The 18743-nt window shown below is 49.2% G+C and overlaps 1 protein-coding gene across 1 annotated transcript in view; it reads right to left on the reverse strand.

Moving 5' to 3' along the window:
• The window catches only part of PPARA (peroxisome proliferator activated receptor alpha), a 67029-nt gene that overhangs the window by 1354 nt on the left and 46932 nt on the right, over positions 1-18743 (reverse strand). Inside the window, exons 4-7 of the mRNA XM_040490547.1 lie at positions 12727-12887; positions 10940-11078; positions 9971-10173; positions 1904-2351 (exon numbers count right to left, since the gene is read on the reverse strand). Of these exons, the coding sequence (XP_040346481.1) occupies positions 1904-2351; positions 9971-10173; positions 10940-11078; positions 12727-12887 (951 nt within the window). The remainder of the gene's footprint in view (positions 1-1903; positions 2352-9970; positions 10174-10939; positions 11079-12726; positions 12888-18743) is intronic.

Genomic DNA, 18743 nt, shown 5'->3' on the forward strand with positions numbered 1-18743 from the left:
ACGCCAGCTGGACACGATGCTGCCCGAAGCCAGAGAGGCGAGATCTGAGATCTGCGCGGGAAGGGCCAACACTCACAGCGGGTGCCTTCCCTGGGGTAGTGCAACCTCAGCACCAGACTTCCTGGGCCGGTCTGAGACCACGTGTCCTGCCTTTGCTCCAGAAAGTACCCCGCCCCCACCGCTGTCCCCACAGGCAGTGCTCCCTTTAAAGCCCTGCTCCTTAGCTAGGATTTTTTAAAGGGTTGCTAAGGATGTGGGTGTTTTTATTTTTTTGGTTGTAACACAAATATGATTATTAACTTTATTTTTTATTTTTTTTTTAATGTTTATTTATTTTTTTTGAGAGACACAGAGACAGGATGCGAGTGGGTTAGGGGCAGAGAGAGAGGGAGACACAGAATCCGAAGCAGGCTCCGGGCTCTGAGCTGTCAGCTCAGAGCCCGACGTGGGGCCCGAACTCACAGGCCGTGAGATCATGGCCTGAGCCGAAGTTGGACGCTCAGCTGACTAAGCCACCCAGGCGCCCCTATAATTATTAACTTTTTAGACAGATTTTCAAAAACAAAGGTTTAATGTATCATATGGGTTTAACGGATACCTCACCACTTTTCTGCGTATACAGGCTTGATCTAGGATTGTCATTTCCTTTGGAGAACTGTGGTCACCCTACATATAAATAGTTGTGCATTGCTTCTCTCCATCTCGAGCACCCCAAGGACGGCGGCAGATTACGTACAACCGTTTTGCAACTTCACACGCTTCGCCAGAGCGCGAGGACTCCCTCCACCTGACTGTGTGCAGACGGATGGGAACAGGGGCAGGCCTCGCCGGGCTGCCGGAGTCTGGGCGGTCGTGGCCAGCCTCAACTCTGCGTGCGCGCGCACCCGGGGGGATGGAAGAGCACGTGGCAGCGTGAGGGGGCGGTCGCCCCATCGGTCTCCCCCAAGGCTGGGTGAGGTCAGCCGAGTTTACAGTGCAGGGAGGACCTTCTTATACCAGGACAGGGTTATTTAAAGGAACACGACGGGGAGCCAAGATTCTGGGAGCCGCAGAGCCGGCGAAAGCCCAGATTCCCTTCCGTGGGATCCATGTCCTTGGCAAAGCAAACTGCAATCTGCCAGTTAGCTACTAATGATTTTCACTATGGAACAGGATAAATATACCAACAGTGAACAAAACTGTGCTAACATCTATACGGCACTCTGTACAATACTGTCGGTAATATGGACATAATCCTGTAATAATAGAATCATATAATAGTAATATTATACACCGTATAGTATAACATAATTCTAAGATGCATTAGATATGAGATACGTTAGATCAAATTATATCGCCATTATACCTAATATATATTTGATATGATTATAATTAGAAATAGACTTATGTATATAGCATTATAATTATGAATAGGACATGTTTATATAACGTACAAATAGGTATTTGTGTATGTTTTTAATTAAAAAAATTTTTTTTGATGTTTATTTATTTTTGAGACAGAGAGAGAGAGAGAGAGAGCGAGCAAGTGAATGGGAGAAGGGCAGAGAGAGGGAGACACAGAATCTAAAGCAGGCTCCAGGCTCTGAGCCGTCAGCACAGAGCCCGATGCGGGGCTCAAACCCACGAACTGCGGGATCATGACCTGAGCTGACGTCTGACGCTCAACCGACTGAGCCCCCCAGGCGCCCCTACTTATTTGCATATGTTAACGTATGCTGTAATATGACACGATAGGATGTAACTCTCACTCAAGTCTTGTCAGGGGTGATGCAGGGGCTCAGATGCCCTCCCACCTGCCAGCGCATGCTCCACGTGCCCGACTCCCGCGCGTACCACAGTTACGGCTGTTCTCCAGATCGGGAGGCTGCAGGTGACATGGCACCAGGTTCAGTCAGCGACTTACCTCCACAGCAAATTATAGCAGCCACAAAAAGGGAAATATCACTGTCGTCCAGCTCCAACGCGTTGAACTTCATCGCAAAGTCAAACTTAGGTTCCATGATATCACAAAACGGTTTCCTTAGGCTCTTTAGGAATTCACGAGTTATAAAACCATTTCCATATGCCACCAGCATCCCGTCTTTATTCATCACAGAAGACAGCATCGCAAATATGGCCTCATAAACTCCATATTTCAGCAAAGTGACTTGGTCGTTCAAGTCCAAGTTTGCAAAGCCAGGGATGGACTTGGCGAACTCCGTGAGCTCCGTGACCGTCTCCACGGACGTGCACTGGCAGCAGTGGAAGATGCGGACTTCTGCTTCCTTGTTCTGGATGCCGTTGGCCACCAACTTGGCCACCAGAGTCTTCTCGGCCATGCACAGTGTCTCCATGTCATGTATGACAAAGGGCTGCGAAGAAACACCGGAAAAGGTCAATTAACTGGTGACAGGCAGTCCTCTTCATCATCAATGAATTGATGAACAGCCACGGTCTCCAAATCACCCATGGGGCAGTCTTCATCCTTAACCTCAAAACTAATCGGGGACGTGAAGACACACATAGAGAACTAATGATGTAAGTCAGTAAGATAATAATCATCACTTCCTGACAGTGGGTGGAGATTTCATGGCTAAGACGACAAAGGTCTGATTTGGGCAGGAAAGCTAACAACAGAATGTTCGCAAAGCACTTTTAATATTTTATTAAACAAAATTTTTTTAATGTTTATTTTTGAGACAGAGAGAGAGCATGAACGGGGGAGGGTCAAAGAGAGAGGGAGACGCAGAATCCGAAGCAGGCTCCAGGTTCTGAGCCATCAGCACCGAGCCCGATGCAGGGCTCAAACTCACAGACTGCGAGATCGTGACCTGAGCCGAAGTCAGACGCCCAACCGACTGAGCCACCCAGGCGCCCCAATATTTTGTAATATTCTCTGAGCTCCTAAATTGCAATAGCTTTTGAATTTTTATCATGGAAGTACAATTGACACACCGTGTCACATTGGTTTCAGATGCACAACATGGTGGTTCGACAGGTGTACGTGTGATGCCGTGTTCACCACGACGAGCCTCGTTGCCAGATGTTACTGCAATATTACTGACTCGAGTCCCTGAGCTGTACTTTTCATCCCCCTGGCTTCTTTATTTTATAATGAAACACATGTGCCTCTCAATCACCTGCACCCATTTCGCTCATCCCATAATAGTTCTCAATTTTACCATTTTACGAACTTTGGAGACATCCATCGTTATCTAACACGGCTAAGGGAATAAACTTGACCCGTGATATACAGAACTCAGAAAGTTGGCAAAGTTTGCATAGCGATAAGCAAACAAGCGTTGTTAAGTCCTTGCTCTTTGGGGATAGACTGGGAAAAGTCTCCAAGAACCCTCATTTCCCTGTGCATAAGACTGAAATCGGCGCTTTAGCGCTCCGTTCCGGAACAAGTGCCAAACCCCCACGGTATGTTGCCATACCATTTGCATCCGAGCCCACTGGTTGTGCCATTTTCAGAGGGGGGAAGAAGAGACGGCTGGCCATATTACTTGAAGCCAGCATGCCCAGAAGGGATTGTAATCCGGTGGGGCACAAGAGAACGGATGCACATACGTGATTTGTGCTGCTGGCCAAAACGTACACCAGATCTGTGTGCAGAGCAGAAGAAATGACAGCTTCTACGCGACCTCTGTGATTTATAATGTGTTCTACAGATCAGTAATGAGGCGGGCCGAAGCATTATTTTCAATTCCTCCTGGGATATTTCAATGTAGAACGCATAAGCCGCTCATGATTTTAAGACTCACTCTGCCAATGGGCAAAACACGTCACTGACATTGCATCTGGACCCTTGGCCTGATGTCTTCCCTATTTCTGGGCCCCCAAGAGCATCCGGAGAAACCACAGTGCAAAACCACCTTCAGGGCGCCTGTGGGGTGCTATTTGTCCCAGAAGCAAGGCAGAGTATCGGAGCGATACACGGGAGTGTTTCTGAAAAAACTTTTAAAAAATGTTTTATTTATTTTTGAGAGAGCACAAGCAGGGGAGTGGCGGAGAGAGAGAGGGACAGAGGATCTGAAGCGGGCTCCGTGCTGACAGCAGCGAGCCCGATATGGGGCTTGAACTCACGAATTGCAAGATCCATGACTCAAGCCAAAGTCAGACGCTCAACCGACTGAGCCACCGCCAGGTGCCCCATTTCTGAAATGTTTAAACAAAATCAGAGTTTGCAATACAGCGTTGGACGAAAATATAATTTGATTCTACGCCTGAAGAGCACACTCTAAAAATTCCCTGTGAATGAGCGAAAACATTCGAAATACAGAATTCAGAGCCAAAATTTCCGAGTATCTCCAGTTTGATTAAGGAAGACTAAAACTGTCGCTCTCCAAAGATCATAAAAGCCAGATTACCCTTGTTTTGAGGAAGTTTGGGGGCAGTTCTGCTTCATGGGAAATTGCTCAGATTTAAGGAATTAACATTCTAGGATGGACTGGAGACATGCTTTTAAAAGAGTTCATGGGGGGCGCCTGGGTGGCTCAGTCGGTTAAGTGTCCGACTTCGGCTCAGGTCATGATCTCGTGGTTTGTGGGTTCGAGCCCCGCGTCAGGCTCTGTGCTGACAGCTCAGAACCTGGATCCTGCTTCCGATCCTGTGTCTCCCTCTTGCTCTGCCCCTCCCCTGCTTGTGCTCTGTCTCACTCAAAAAGAAATCAACATTTAAAATAAATAAAAGGGTACATGGCTTTCCCCTCAGTTCCAGAAAACATACTATTAGGCCACCTTGGCTACATCACTGGCTTTTTAAAAGTACAACAGCGGGTGGCTCAGTGGGCTAATAGTCTGACTTAATTTCGGCTCAGGTCATGATCTCACAGCTCGTGAGCTCAAGCCCCGTGTCAGGCTCTGTGCTGACAGCTTGGAGCCTGGAGCCTGCTTCGGATTCTGTGTCTCCCTCTCTCTCTGCCCCTCCCCCACTTGCACTCTGTCTCTCTCAAAAATAAATATAAAAAAAAAAAAAGTACCTATGGCAGAAATAAAGGTCTTAAAACAAAGTTGTGTGGCCAGAGAAATTTGGGAAACGCTGAGTTAAAGGAAGTTAGGACCTTCCAGAGTCTATCACAACAGGTGTGTGCAGTGAAGCTTCGAGAGCAGGGACAGGCAGTAGCTCCCAAAGTATGTGACCACAGAACATGGGTTTCTTTTTTGATGGTGCATCTCGCAGGACCGGCTGCAGAATTTGCAGGCTTCAGGGCAAAATGAAAACGTGGGGCCCCTTGTTAAAAAATGAAGAATTTCAAGACAGCAACAGAACATTACATCCCAGCGTGGGGCCCTTCCAGGCACAGGGCCTTCTGAAACGGGATACACGCCCCCGAAACCCATCCGGGACTGGTTTTATGTGAAACATACTCTCATAAATGGGGATATAACTGGCACAAATATTTCATTTCATTTTTATAAAATCATCACTTGGATTTTAAGGAGGCAGGGCCTCACTAACAGAATTAGGAACCATTTGAATTCAAAACAGGTGCTCATATTAAGAAACCAATGTTTATTAAAGAGAAATTATGTATGCTAACACACTTGATAAACACAGTTGATAGGACCATCTAAAAATACCCATGCTGCTTATTATATATAACTGTGGAATGTGCCTTTTATACTTAAGTTAGAATATGAATGTATCTGCCATCACGGGTGGTCATTTCAAATAAATAAAGCATGCTGTGATGAGTTGAAATAGCGTGAGGCAGAAACCTGCCCAATTTCCCCCAAATCACTCCCCACCGAGACCAGAGGGTTCTCCTAACTGACATCTATCACTCATGTGCAAACCTGATTGGTATCGTGTGTGTTGATGATGTTACTGACAAGAACTGATCTTTACTTAAAAAAAATTTTTTTTTAATGTTTATTTCTGAGAGAGAGAGAGAGAGAGTGCAAACAGGGGAGGGCAGAGAGAGAGAGGGAGACACAGAATCCGAAGCAGGCTCCAGGCTCCGAGCTGTCAGCACGGAGCCCGACGCGGGGCTCGAACCCACAAGCTGCAAGATCATCGAGCTCAAGTCGGGGGCTCCACCGACTGAGCCACCCAGGCGCCCCAAGAACTCGTCTTTAAATACATTTAAACAGCACTTTCTATGGAAAGTCAGGCAGCACCAGCTTTTAGGAAAAACTTACTTGTGAATTATTGGTGTAATTGCTTTGGATGAAACCATTTAGTAAGCTTCAGTTTAGGTTTTACTACACATTTCTAGTAAACAGTATAAAAAGTATGTTTTTCAATCTTGAAGCAACATCCCCTAAAGAGGTGATGCCATTTCAGGATGACACCAGGAGGCCCCTTGTCCCGAAGAATCAGGAACATGGCGAACAGGGGCGCCTGGGTGGCTCAGTCGGTTCGGCGTTTGACTTTGGCTCAGGTCATGATCTCACTCGTGGTTCGTGGATTCGAGCCCCAAACTGGGCTCTGCGCTCCCAGCACGGAGCCTGCTTGGGATCCTCTCTCTCCCTGTCTCTCTGCCCCTCCCTCCACCCACGTGCATTTGTGCCCACATTCTCTCTCTCAAAAATAAACAAACGTTAAAAAAAAAAATGTTGAGAATAATGTTGGCATTCCTTTCAAAACTAGTGTTAGAGGGTTAGCCACCGCCTGGGTGGCTCAGTCGGTTAAGCGTCTGACTTCGGCTCGGGTCTCGATCTCACGGTTGGTGAGTTCAAGCTCCACATCGAGCTCGCTCCTGTCAGCGCAGAGCCTGCTTTGGATCCTCTGTCCGCTTCTCTCTGCCCCTCCCGGGCTCATGCTCTCTCTCAAAACTACATAAACATTAAAACAAACAAACAAACAAACAAACTGGGGCGCCTGGGTGGCTCAGTCGGTTAAGCGTCCAACTTTGGCTCAGGTCGCAATTTCACGGTCTGTGAGTTTGAGCTCCGAGTCCGGCTCTGTGCTGACAGCTTGGAGCCTGGAGCCTGCTTCGGATCCTGTGTCTCTCTCTCTCTGTCTGCCCCTCCCCTGCTCACTCTCTGTCTCTCTCAAAATTAAATAAACATTCAAAAAAATTAAACAACAAGTGTTAGAATCCATTCCCAGCCACAGGTCAAAAATTCGTCCCCTTGCTTCATTTAGTCTTCTCAGACAAGACACCTGACTCTGTTACTATAATCCCAGTTTGCATTCAGGCTGGCTGCTACTGACTCATGATTTTGTCCAAAAATTATGTTCCCAGAGGACAAAGATTTTCCATGACTGGTGACATTCAAAGACTCTAAACATAATCCCTGACAATTGTGGGCAACACGGGAATCTTTGAGAGGAACATCTGAATTAAGAAACTTGTAGCCAGGCCTGGGTGACTCAGTCGGTTAAGCGTTAAGCATCGGACTTCGGCTCAGGTCACAATCTGACCTGACCACAGCTGGTGGGTTCGAGCCCCGTGTCAGGCTCTGTGGTGACAACTCGGAGCCTGGGACCTGCTTCGGATCCTGTGTCTCCCTCTCTCTCTGCCCCTCCCCCACTCACCCTCTGTCTCTTCAGGGCTGTAAGGCCTCTGAAGCCAGAAGTGAGCTGGAGCGAGGACGGGTGTGTGCACGTGTGCAGAGCTGGGGCCTGAGCACTTGGGAGCGGCCCGCACGCGGAGGGCGCCCTCGGGAGGGGACAGAGCGCGGAAGGCCCAGACTTCAGCGCTCCTCGCCATCTCATTGCAAGTGGCCTCCTGGAACGTCTCCTTGTGACATTCTTAACAGCTCACACATCAACACACGGACTTTTTAGGACACTGTTGAAGAGCACTTCTTTTGGAAGCCAAGTTCGGAGGGCGCCGATGTCGCCTCTGCACCTCGGCTTGTTCTGACACCCTCATATCAGGGGGCAGCAAGGGACCTGACAAGCGAGGACTAGGTACCGGAGGACCCTGCTCGTTTTCTGGCCTCAAGGTTCGGCGATCTCAGGGGCTCAAACCAGCCCTTGTGCGGACGGAAACATTCGCCATCCCTGCCGGCACCCCCCTGCGGATCTTTCCCCGAAGCCGTGGAATCTCCATGCTTCCTGTAGCCCCCTTCTTCCTCTCAAGACCCTCTCTGCACCCCTCCCCCTTCCCCTCCCACAGCATCCCCCTCCCGGCCCACCCAGCCTCCTAACTGGTTCCAGGTCAGCTACGGGTCTTTGAAGAGGCTGTGTCCTGCACTGGGGGCTCTAAGTCCCAGGAAGTGCCCCATTGGGCTGGTGGGGAGGAGGGGGACGGGGGAGGGCCAAGGCAGAGGGCCTTGGGTGGCAAGCAGTCCGGCCCTGTGCAGACACCGCGATCATAGGATCACTGGCCATGAGCAGCAGACACCTGCACGCTGCCTTTCAGACTGGTGACCTTGCACTCTGGTTTGGAGGTGGGGGGCAGGGGCAGGCACGCGCCCCCTCGCGAGCAGTTTCCTGAATTCCCTTTCTTCCGTACAGTGAAGCCCCAGCCCAGACTTCAAGTCTGTTATTTATTTCCTTAAGATGAAAATAGATTCCTCCCAGAGAGGAAATGCCCAGATGGCATCAGCTCGGGCCGAGGGGGCCCCTTCCAAGGGCGTGTGGATCTCGGTGGGAAGGATCTCGGAAAGATACTCCGTGGGAATGAAATTAATATTAAAGAACAGTGTTTGGTTAAGAGTAAAGATGACTTTTAAGTTCCCTTTAAATTCTAAAAACCCAAGCGGCCAAGAGAAGATCTCAAAGAGATCAGAATTGCCGGTGACTCTAATACAGGGTTATTCTAATCATTTCCAAGAGGGAAATTCAAAATTAAAAAGTTATTTTATTCTCACCCTTGTGATCCAGAAAGGGTCTCATTTATAAAAGCCTCTGGGGCCTCCCAGCATGGGTGTGGCTTTGCCAATTTAATAGAGTTTGCCTGAGCTGTTCTGAAATGTCTCAGCCTATTTAATGGGAGAATTTCACTGAAGAATTAAAGACTCCGTCAAAGAGAAGGTTGGTTTGTTCATGAAAGTAAGCGGCTTGTGAAATACTTCATTTTCCTGTGACTAAAAATTCCAGCTTGTAATTCCCAATCAGGATTGCTTTCAGCTAGCTACTCATTAGCACAAATTAAACCTGTTTCACCATGCGTGTAGGAAAAAGGCAAAATATCTTCATCAGCCAACCATGGGCCAGCCCCTCTTTGAAGAGGCCCTGAGATTAGTTCTGTAATGGAGACGGAGGCTGAGCTGACCATGGGGTCGGGGCGGGGGGCAGGAGGCAGAGTGAAGGAGGATCCCCAGACACCCGCTCAGTGCTGCGGAAAAGGTCCAGAGAAGACAATAAAATTTCCGTAAGCGAATAGCCCTTTCTAAGCCCAGAGATATCCTTGCCTTTTCAATGAAGAAACAGGAGGAGGCCTCGGAAGGGGGGAGGGGAGGGGTGATGGGAAAAGAGGGAGGAGTTTTAGGGGAAGGATAAGTAAGAACGCATGTTGGGGGGCACCTGGGTGGCTTGGGAAGTTAAGCATCTGACTCTCGATATCAGCTCAGTTCATGATCTCATGATCTGTGAGCTCGAGCCCCACATCAGGCTCTGCACGGACAGTACGGATCCTGCTTGGGATTCTCTCTGTCTCTCAAAATAAATGAATAAATAAAAATAATAAATAATAAAACACAGGTTGAATGAAAAGAAAATGCTTTCATTTTCTGGCATAAAATAGAGATTTTTTTGAATGCACTTAAGAAATGCCCCTAAGCTATTAACCAGATGTGTGTGTGTGTGTGTGTGTGTGTGTGTGCGCGCGTGCGTGTGTGTGTATTAATCACGCAGTCATTGTAATAACTTGGTTGCCAGGAGCTCTGAGACGCAGTGAACCCAGGAGTTGCTGTTAAGCTGCCCCTTAGTCTCTGGACGCCTCCATCCGTGGCCTCTCGTTCGCCGTGGGGGTGACACCACTCTCCCAACATCTAACACCTGTTTCCTCAGCCCCTCCGTGGGACTCTAGCTGACGGGTCGCCAGGGGGACACTTCAGGCTGGATGGCAAACAGCCGCGGGGACACCTACCGGGTTGTTGTTGGCTTTCCCTGCCAGGATGACCCGGGCCTTGACCTTGTTCATGTTGAAGTTCTTGAGGTAGGCCTCGTAAATTCTCTTGGCGAGGGATTTCAGATCCGCTGTTTCAGCATCTTCTGGGTCGTGTTCACATGTGAGAATTTCCGCTTTCAGTTTTGCTTTTTCAGACCTTGGCATCCGTCCAAAACGAATTGCTGGGGGGCGGGGGGGGGGAGGAGAAACGGGAATAGGAAGCGAGCAGAAGTGAGCAAGGCGGCCCGTGACAGCCACCCACCGCCGGGCAGAGAGTTCGCGCCGAGGATTCATCCACGAGTCAAAACCCACCCTCCATATCGGCCAAGGTTCTGCTCTGGAGCAAGGAAGATAAAACTCAACCTTCATAAATCCTGGACTTTAAAAAAAAAAAAAAAAGGTGAAAAGAAAAGGCCACACCATTTACTCATTTCAGCAACAGGACCGGCTGGGGGTTGTTTACTGTCGTCAGGTCCAAAACTGACCCTTAGTTCAAGGAGACGGAAGTGACCGCTAGAACGAGTCCGTCCGGCACCCTTTTTCTTTTTCCAGAAGGGACTGGGAACAGCCGCTGCTGGGAACTGGTTATACCTTCACGTCCTCACTGGCACGTTCTAAACTCGCGGCATGATTCCGAATAATGGAATTCAGCGTGGGAAGGTGCCTACAAAGGCCCACGCTCCATTCGGACGCTGTGACCATTCCGGCATCCCAGCGGAAATCTCAGACCCCGGTCTTACCGTGTGGAGTTTCTAACGGGAATCGCAGGCACGCTGCGCAAGCTCAGCCACGTGAGACTCTTACTTTCTTAGGCTACTCTGGTTGCAGAACGACCTGGGTCCTAACTGTCTTTGCAGCGCATTCATGGAAAACACGGTGCGCTGCGACCCAACGGGGGAGGAAAGCTGAGGCGCGGGCTGGGAAGGCACGCTAGACAACCTTACCTACCGTTATGGGACATCCCAGCCGAAAGGCACTTGTGGAAACGACAGTATTGGCACTTGTTTCGATTCTTTTTCTGGATCTTGCAGCTACGGTCACATTTGTCATACGCCAGCTTTAGTCGGATCGTTCTCCGGAAGAAGCCCTGAGGGGTTGAGACACAGTCGATCAGCGACCGTGGGCCGCGGCCAAGTCGGGGTCACTGCCTTACTCGTGCTCCTTGTTGCTCATTCATGGTCCTTTGCAAACGAACTAGAATTAGTAGAACGGTTCTAAAAAGTCTGACATAATTGGGACAAACTGAAAATCGCAAATGTCATTACACCTAAGACGAAACACAACAAAATGTGGCAAAGTGCAAAGCGGTTTCCGAACGTCCACCCCTGCTTTGGGGAGACGCATGTGAGGTCTCCCAGGGCTACTCGGCCCTGCTCCGGGTCGGACAAGCGTCACCCCTCCCTGTCCCACCCACACCCTTACTGGGGACTAAACACTTCCTAGGCCTCTTGGAGGAGGAGAGTATTAACTCCTTGCAAGACAGCGATTCCCATCGACCACAATAAAAGGGAGCCAACTGTTTGTAAACAGTTGTCTTGCTTTACAGAAGCATCTTAAGCTCTCCCCAGTAAGAGAAAACGTCACTACTTAGCCCGTAAAAAAAAAAATGAAACGAAAGGAACGTAGGTGCGGCCCCGCAGAAGAGGCCACCCTGCAACAGGCACGTGGTCAGAAGGCTTGTGAAGGAGTCTGTGTATTTGCTTCGGTTCTTGTTCTCTCTGCTTCCCACGCCTTCCTACGTCTTTCTGATGGGGCTGGTCCCGGGGCCCGCAGGAGGGGTGACGGCAATTTCTTGGGGAACCGGAGGGGAGGCTGGTGCCTTCACTCAGTTGGTCGTCTGGGTCTGTGCAGCGGGATGGCCGGAGGAGGCACAGGGTCAGGCGGGGGGCTGAAGACAGAATTCTAACCGTCGTCGGGAGGCAGAGCCGGCCCCGCTCACGCAGCCCCTTTTCTCCCTGCGACGCAGGCCTCCAAGGCCGCCCCAGGTCCGGGTGCTGCGACAGCGTCTCAAGGAGGCGGGTCGCACCTGCCCCGGTAAAGGCCGCGGCATCTTCCAGGAGTCAGTAAGCTGTCTCCGTGCGCGCAGGGGAAGGAGATTTCTGCCCGTGACCGGACGCTGAGATTGTCGTGTACACGAAACCCCAGAGCTGAGAACACATACATCGTCGTAAAGGCACGATGTGGCGTCCGGCCACCTCCGATGGCCGTGAGGACCCCCGGCGCCCCCCCCCCCCCCCGGCCTGCTGAGGACTGAAAGAGCGAGTGGGCTCCCTGGCCCCGGCCTCAAATAAAGGGATCCCTCTTACTGTTTCTTTTCTTTCAAACATGTCTCTTCCACTTGCAAACGAGTACGGTCCAGCAATCTGCCCCAGACCCTCTGAACGGAGAAGCTAATCTCTCACGTGGGTCTGTTTCTTATGTCTGTGTTTCGGCAGATCTTTTTAGTAGTGATGAAAATCTGTGTAAAACATAAAAGGAACCAGGGGCGCCTGCGTGGCCCAGTTGGTTAAGCGCCCGACTCCTGATTTTGGCTCACGTCACGCTCTCACGGTTCGTGAGTTCGAGCCCCACGTCCGGCTCTGCACTGACAGCGTGGAGCCTGCTTGGGATTCTCTGTCTCTGTTTCTCTCTGCCCCTCCCCTGCTCTCTCGCTCTCTCAAAATAAATTAAATAAGTTAGTAAGTAAAAGGAACCACACGCGGCCCCTGGAGCAGGGACCTTCCCCTCCACCGTACCTTGCAGCCTTCACACGCGTGAACTCCGTAATGGTAGCCTGAGGCTTTGTCCCCACAGATTCTACATTCAATGTTCAGGGCTACGCTGGAAGGTTCATCGGCACTGCCTGGAGCCACCGGATAAGTGACCGACGAGGGACTCGAAGCTGGTGAGAGGGTGTCTGAGAACAGAGGAGGGAAGACTCATGAACACTGCAGACGCATCGTCGGTGTCTACGCCAGGTTTCCAAGGGCACGACTGCTCGTGAGGTGTTCGGTGAGGAGCCCCCGTCCTGGGCTGGCCCACCCCCGCCTGTGCACCTGCTGTTACCGCTGCAGCGTCCCCGAACCTGCCGCTGGGCCGTCCCCGGTTCTGGACCCCAACACACCCAGCGGCCTCCCCACCCGCACCGGGCGCGGCCCACACACGAGGTGTTACTTTGCTTCCCTCCAGCGCTTTACTGTAAACTCAGTAAATCACACCAGAATACAGGATAAAAGCCCACGTGGGCAATACCGAAAGCTAAATCCGTGAAAGACTTAAAAAAAAAAAAAAAGGTTGGACTTTCTTATAATTAAAAACTTCTTGGGGCGCCTGGGTGGCGCAGTCGGTTAAGCGTCCGACTTCAGCCAGGTCACGATCTCGTGGTCCGTGAGTTCGAGCCCCGCGTTGGGCTCTGGGCTGATGGCTCAGAGCCTGGACCCTGTTTCTAATTCTGTGTCTCCCTCTCTCTCTGCCCCTTCCCCGTTCATGCTCTGTCTCTGTCTGTCCCAAAAAAATAAATAAACGTTAAAAAAAAAAAAAAAAAAAAAAACTTCTTTCTGCTCTCCAAAAGACCCTGACAGGAAAACGAAAGGACGAGCCACAGATGTGGAGAAAACGTTTGCAAAGCACACATCTAATAAAAGACTTGGATCCAAAGCACAGAGAGGAGTGTTAAAACTCCACAATAAGAAAAACCAACGACTCAGTTAAAAAACGGGGAGAAGATCTGGACAGACACCTCCCTGAAGAAGATACAGAGGTAGCAATGAAGCCCGAGAAAAGATGCTCCGTGTCCCCGGTCGCTGGGAAACTGTGAATTAGAACAAGCAGACGTCGCCCTGCACCTACGAGACTGGCTTCAATGAAAACAAGACGGAACGAAAGAGTGGACAACACTCAGTGCTGGCGAAGATGGGGAACAACGGGAACGCTCACTCGTGGCTCTTGGTACGAAGACGAGTGGCTGGGGTCGGGGGCTGGGGGGGCTTGAGCAGGCGAGGCAGGTCTTTTGGAAATGGTAAAACAGTTAATGTGAAAATGTAGTGGTGACGTGACACTGTGCGTTTGTCAAAGCCCACGGAACGTTGCAGTACAGGGCGAGCCTTAACGTGTGCAAACAAATAAAAAATATTTAGGAGGCTGGGGGACTGTGGGGTGACATACGGAACGGGACAAAGTCGTCTCACTGTGTTCCATGTGTACGAAAGGGCCTCCCTGAAGGAGGCGTGGAGAAGACATGACCTAGGAACCCTGGAAACCAGTGGCGTCTATGGGACGGAAGGCAAAGGAGCTGTGTGCAAGCAAGGCGCGTCGGCGGATAAAGTGGCCCCCACAGGGGTACGGCCCGCCACCCTGGTGCTGCCATCGTGTAGACAGAGATGGACAATGAACTGGAGGGATGGTGGGCACCAGGACTCTCACTGCTGGAGCGTGCCCTTGCAGATCAGCTGGGAGGCGTGAGACCGACCCCCGTGGCGGTGGCTTAGAGCTGCCAGCATTAGTATGAGCTCCTGCTTAACAGAGATCCAGATGGCTACGTACAGAAATATTTATAGACATGCGTGTACACACGGGTTAGCATGTGCACGGATCTCTTTGTTCCCCCAGCTAAGAGAACCAAAAGGAAAAGACGCTCCAGCGGCGACCTGAAATGACAGAGGAGACGGCATCCAGGACTCTGATAAGGCTGCGTAGAGTTCCGTGACCACCATTCACGACGCAAGTGTCAGAATTCGTAGGCCATCAGGTAAAGTACTCAAAAGGGTTTGGGCTCAGTATCGCGGCACACTTACCTGCAGACTCCACACTGTTATGGTTCCATCTAACACAGGACCTAAAAGGTCAAACCTTTTCCGAGTAAAGTAACTACATCCCAGAACAAAACTCAGAAATATTTACGGGGATACAAAAATATCCATCGTGAACTAAGTTCACAATGTATGGCATCCAATTAAAAAATTAAAAAATACATGGGGCACCTGGGTGGCTCAGTCGGTTAAGCGTCCGACTTCGGCTCAGGTCGTGATCTCGCGGTTCGTGAGTTCAAGCCTCGCACTGGGCTCTGTGCTGACAGCTCAGAGCTTGCTTCAGATCCTCTGTCCCCCTTGCTCTTTGCCCCTCCCCCGCTCATGCCCTCTGTCTCTTTCTCAAAAATATATAAACATTAAAAAAAAATTAAGAATACGTAAAGAAGCAGAAAGATATGACCCATGATGAGGAGAAAAATCAATGAACTTAAACTGACCCCAAAGTAACAAAGATGATAGAAATTTATGAGTGTATCCTAAGCGTTTAAGGAGCTGAATGAAAGACTGGATGTGTTAGGTAGAGACTGGTCATGCCAGTAAGTCTACACTAACTGAAGTGAAAAATACACTGGATGGGATCAGGGCCAGGTTAGACACTGTAGAAGAAGAGATTAGTGAACTTGAAGACCCAGTAAAGAAACTATCCAGAATGAAACACAGAAATATGACCAAAAAAATTTGCTTCGTGTGCGAAATCTACCAAGCATTTAAGAAGAAAGAGTATCAGTTGTACAGGGATATGCAGAAAACGGAGAATAGGGCAGACTTCCCAACTCATTCTATGAGGCCAGCATTAATCTGATACCAGAACCAGATAAAGATTTTGCAAAAAAAAAAAAACTAGAACCAATATCCTTCATGAACACGGATGCAAAAATTCTTAACAAAAACTTAAGAAGTCCAATAATATGTAAAGAGGACAATATGTGATGACCAAGTAGGGTTTATTGTGGTAATGTGAAGGTGACTTAACCTTTGGGAATCAAACAGTATAATTCGCCCTATCAATCAATCATAAAGATAAGTCATTTGATCATCTTACCGGACGCAGGGAAAACATTTGCCAAAATCTAACTTCAATTTCTGATAAAAATTCACAGAAAACTAAGATGAGTAGGGGAATTTCCTCGATCTAAGAAAGGGCATCTATGAAAAATGATGGGGGGGGGGCATCATCATACGTAGCGGTGAAAGGCTGAGATCAGGAACAAGGCAGGGGTGTCCCCCCACTTAATTCAACATTGTACTGGGGGTTCTAACCAGTGTAATAAGGCAAGAAAATGAAATAAAGGCATCTAGCTTAAAAAAGGAGAAGTGGGGTGCCTGAGTGCCTCAGTCGGTTGTGTCCAACTCTTGATTTCAGCTCAGAACTTGATCTCAGGGTCATGAGTTTGAGCCTCACGCTGGGCTCTACACTGAGCATGAAGCCCATTTAAAAAAAAAAAAAGGAAGAAGTACAACTCTTTATGTACAGATGACATAACTCTCTGTGCATAAAATCCTAAGACCTTATAATATATGAAACACTTAGCAATAAGTCTGACAAAAACCGTGAAAGACCTGTGCACTAAAAACTAGAAAACAACGAAGAATGAATCTAATGGAGGCAGTAAGTCCGTGGCCCCAAAGGCTTCGTGTTGTTATGATGTCAGTTCTCCCCACATGGACCTTTTGGTTCAAGGCAATCCCAATCAAAATCTTAGCAGGCTTGTTGGGTAGACATTGAAAAACTGATTCTGGAATTAACAGAACACCCAAGGCACCTTTAGCAAAGAAGAAAAAATTTGGAGAACTTAACGCTACTTGACTCCAGGCCTTATTTTAAAACTATAGTCGCCAGGAATCAGTGGCGTTGGTATCAAATGAGACAACAGATCCGTGAAACTGAACAGAGGGTCCAGAAATAGACCCAGGCAGGTAAGGTCAATTGATTTTTGACAAAGATACAAAGGCCATTTAGTGGAGACAGCAGTCTTTCTGACAAAGTGTGCTAGAACTTTACAAATGCAAAAGAGAGAGAGAAAGAGAGAGAGAGAAGCAGTGAGTTTTGATCTACGTATGAAGATTAACTCAACAGATCCGGTACATCAATGTAAAACCTAAAAAACAGAAACTTGTAGAAGAAAGTGACTTCGGGCCAGGCAAATATTTCTTAAACGTGACACAGAAAGCACGATCCATGCAAGAAAAAACACTGATGAATCGCATTTCCTCTAAATCAAGGACTTCTGGGTTTTGAAAAACACTGTTAGGAGAGAGAAAAGACAAGCCACGGACTAGGAGAAAATATTTATACGTCACATATCTGATGAAGATACTTGCATCCAGGATAGAGGAATAGCTCTCGGCAGTCAAGAGCAAGGACACCACTCGGCTTAAAACGGGCAAAAGGTCTGAACAGAAATGTCACCGAAGAAGACTTGTACGTAGAAGAGGTACAGACTTGGTAAACGGGCCATGGGGACGGAAAGTACGGCACAGGAAACACGGCCGATACTATCACGATAACGCTGCGTGGCGGCGGATGGTGACTACACTTGCCGTGGTGAGCGCTCTGTAACGCACAGATTATCGTATGGAAAATTCACTGTGTTGTGCACCTGAAACGAACATTGTACATCCGCTACACTTCAGTAAAACTTTTTTAAAAAGAAGATATCTGGCAAAAGATTCTCAGCATCACATACCGCTACACGCCCGTGGGAATGGGAAAAAACCCAGGAGACTGACCACAACTACAGTTGGTGACGGCGTGCTGGGGCTGGAGCTCTCACACGCGCTGGTGGGAGCCTGAAATGGTATCACGTTCTGGAAAAGATTTTGGCAGTTTCCTTCCTCTTTTTTTCATTAAAAAAAATTTTTTTTTGAACATTTATTTATTTTTGAGAGACAGAGAGAGACAGAGTGCGAGCAGGGGAGGGACAGAGAGAGAGGAAGACACAGAATCCGAGGCAGGCTCCGGGCTCCCAGCCGTCAGCACAGAGCCTGATGTGGGGCTTGAACCCACACACCGCGAGACCGCGACCTGAGCCGAAGTCGGACGCTTAACAGACTGAGCCACCCAGGCGCCCCTCAGGCAGTTTCTTAAAAGCTACACAAACATCCACCTTATGTCCCAGCCATTTGCTCCCAGGTGTCTACCCGGGAGAAGTGAAGGCACAAGTCCACACAGAGACTGGTACACGGCCTGATCTCTGGCAGCCAATACCTAGAAGCGACTCAAATGTTCATCAGCAGGTGCACGGAGAAGCAAACAGGAGCAGAGCCACACAACAGACAGAAAGACTGAACTGGTGCAGAGGAAGCTCCAGATAATTCTGCTGAGTGAAAGAAGTCAGACTGAAAAGAGAACATACTGTATTCTTCTTGGTTTTTTTTCAGTTTATTTATTTTGAGAGAGACAGAGAGAGCAGGGGAGGGGCAGAGAGAGAGAGAGAGAGAGAGAGAGAGAGAATCCCAAGCAGGCCCCGTGCTGTCAGCACAGCCCTGACATGGGGCTCGATCCCACCAACTGTGAGATCGTGACCTGAGCTGAAATCACGAGGCGGGTGCTTCACTGACTGAGCCACTCAGGTGTCCCTGTATTATTCTTTTTATGTCAAATTCTAGGAGACACAAACAGATATACAATGACAGGAAGACCAGGGGTTGCTCAGGGGAGAGGAAGGAAACCGAGGGTGGAGAAGAGGGTTTATAAAAGGGCACAAGTAAATCTGGGGTTGATGGATTGGGTCACTATTTTGATTGTGGTGACGGCTTCACACTTAAAATGTGTGTGTGGGGGGCGCCTGCGTGGCTCAGTCAGTTGAGCGTCCGACTTTGGCTCGGGTCATGATCTCGCGGCTTGTGGGTTCGAGCCCCGCGTCGGGCTCTGTGCTGACAGCTAGGAGCCCGGAGCTGCTTCGGATTCTGTGTCTCCCTCTCTCTCTGCCCCTCCCCTGCTCAGGCTCTGTCTCTCTCTCTCT

This window comes from Herpailurus yagouaroundi, unplaced genomic scaffold, assembly GCF_014898765.1.
Source record: "Herpailurus yagouaroundi ecotype Mexico unplaced genomic scaffold, PumYag 182, whole genome shotgun sequence".
Classification (NCBI taxonomy): Eukaryota; Metazoa; Chordata; class Mammalia; order Carnivora; family Felidae; genus Herpailurus; species Herpailurus yagouaroundi.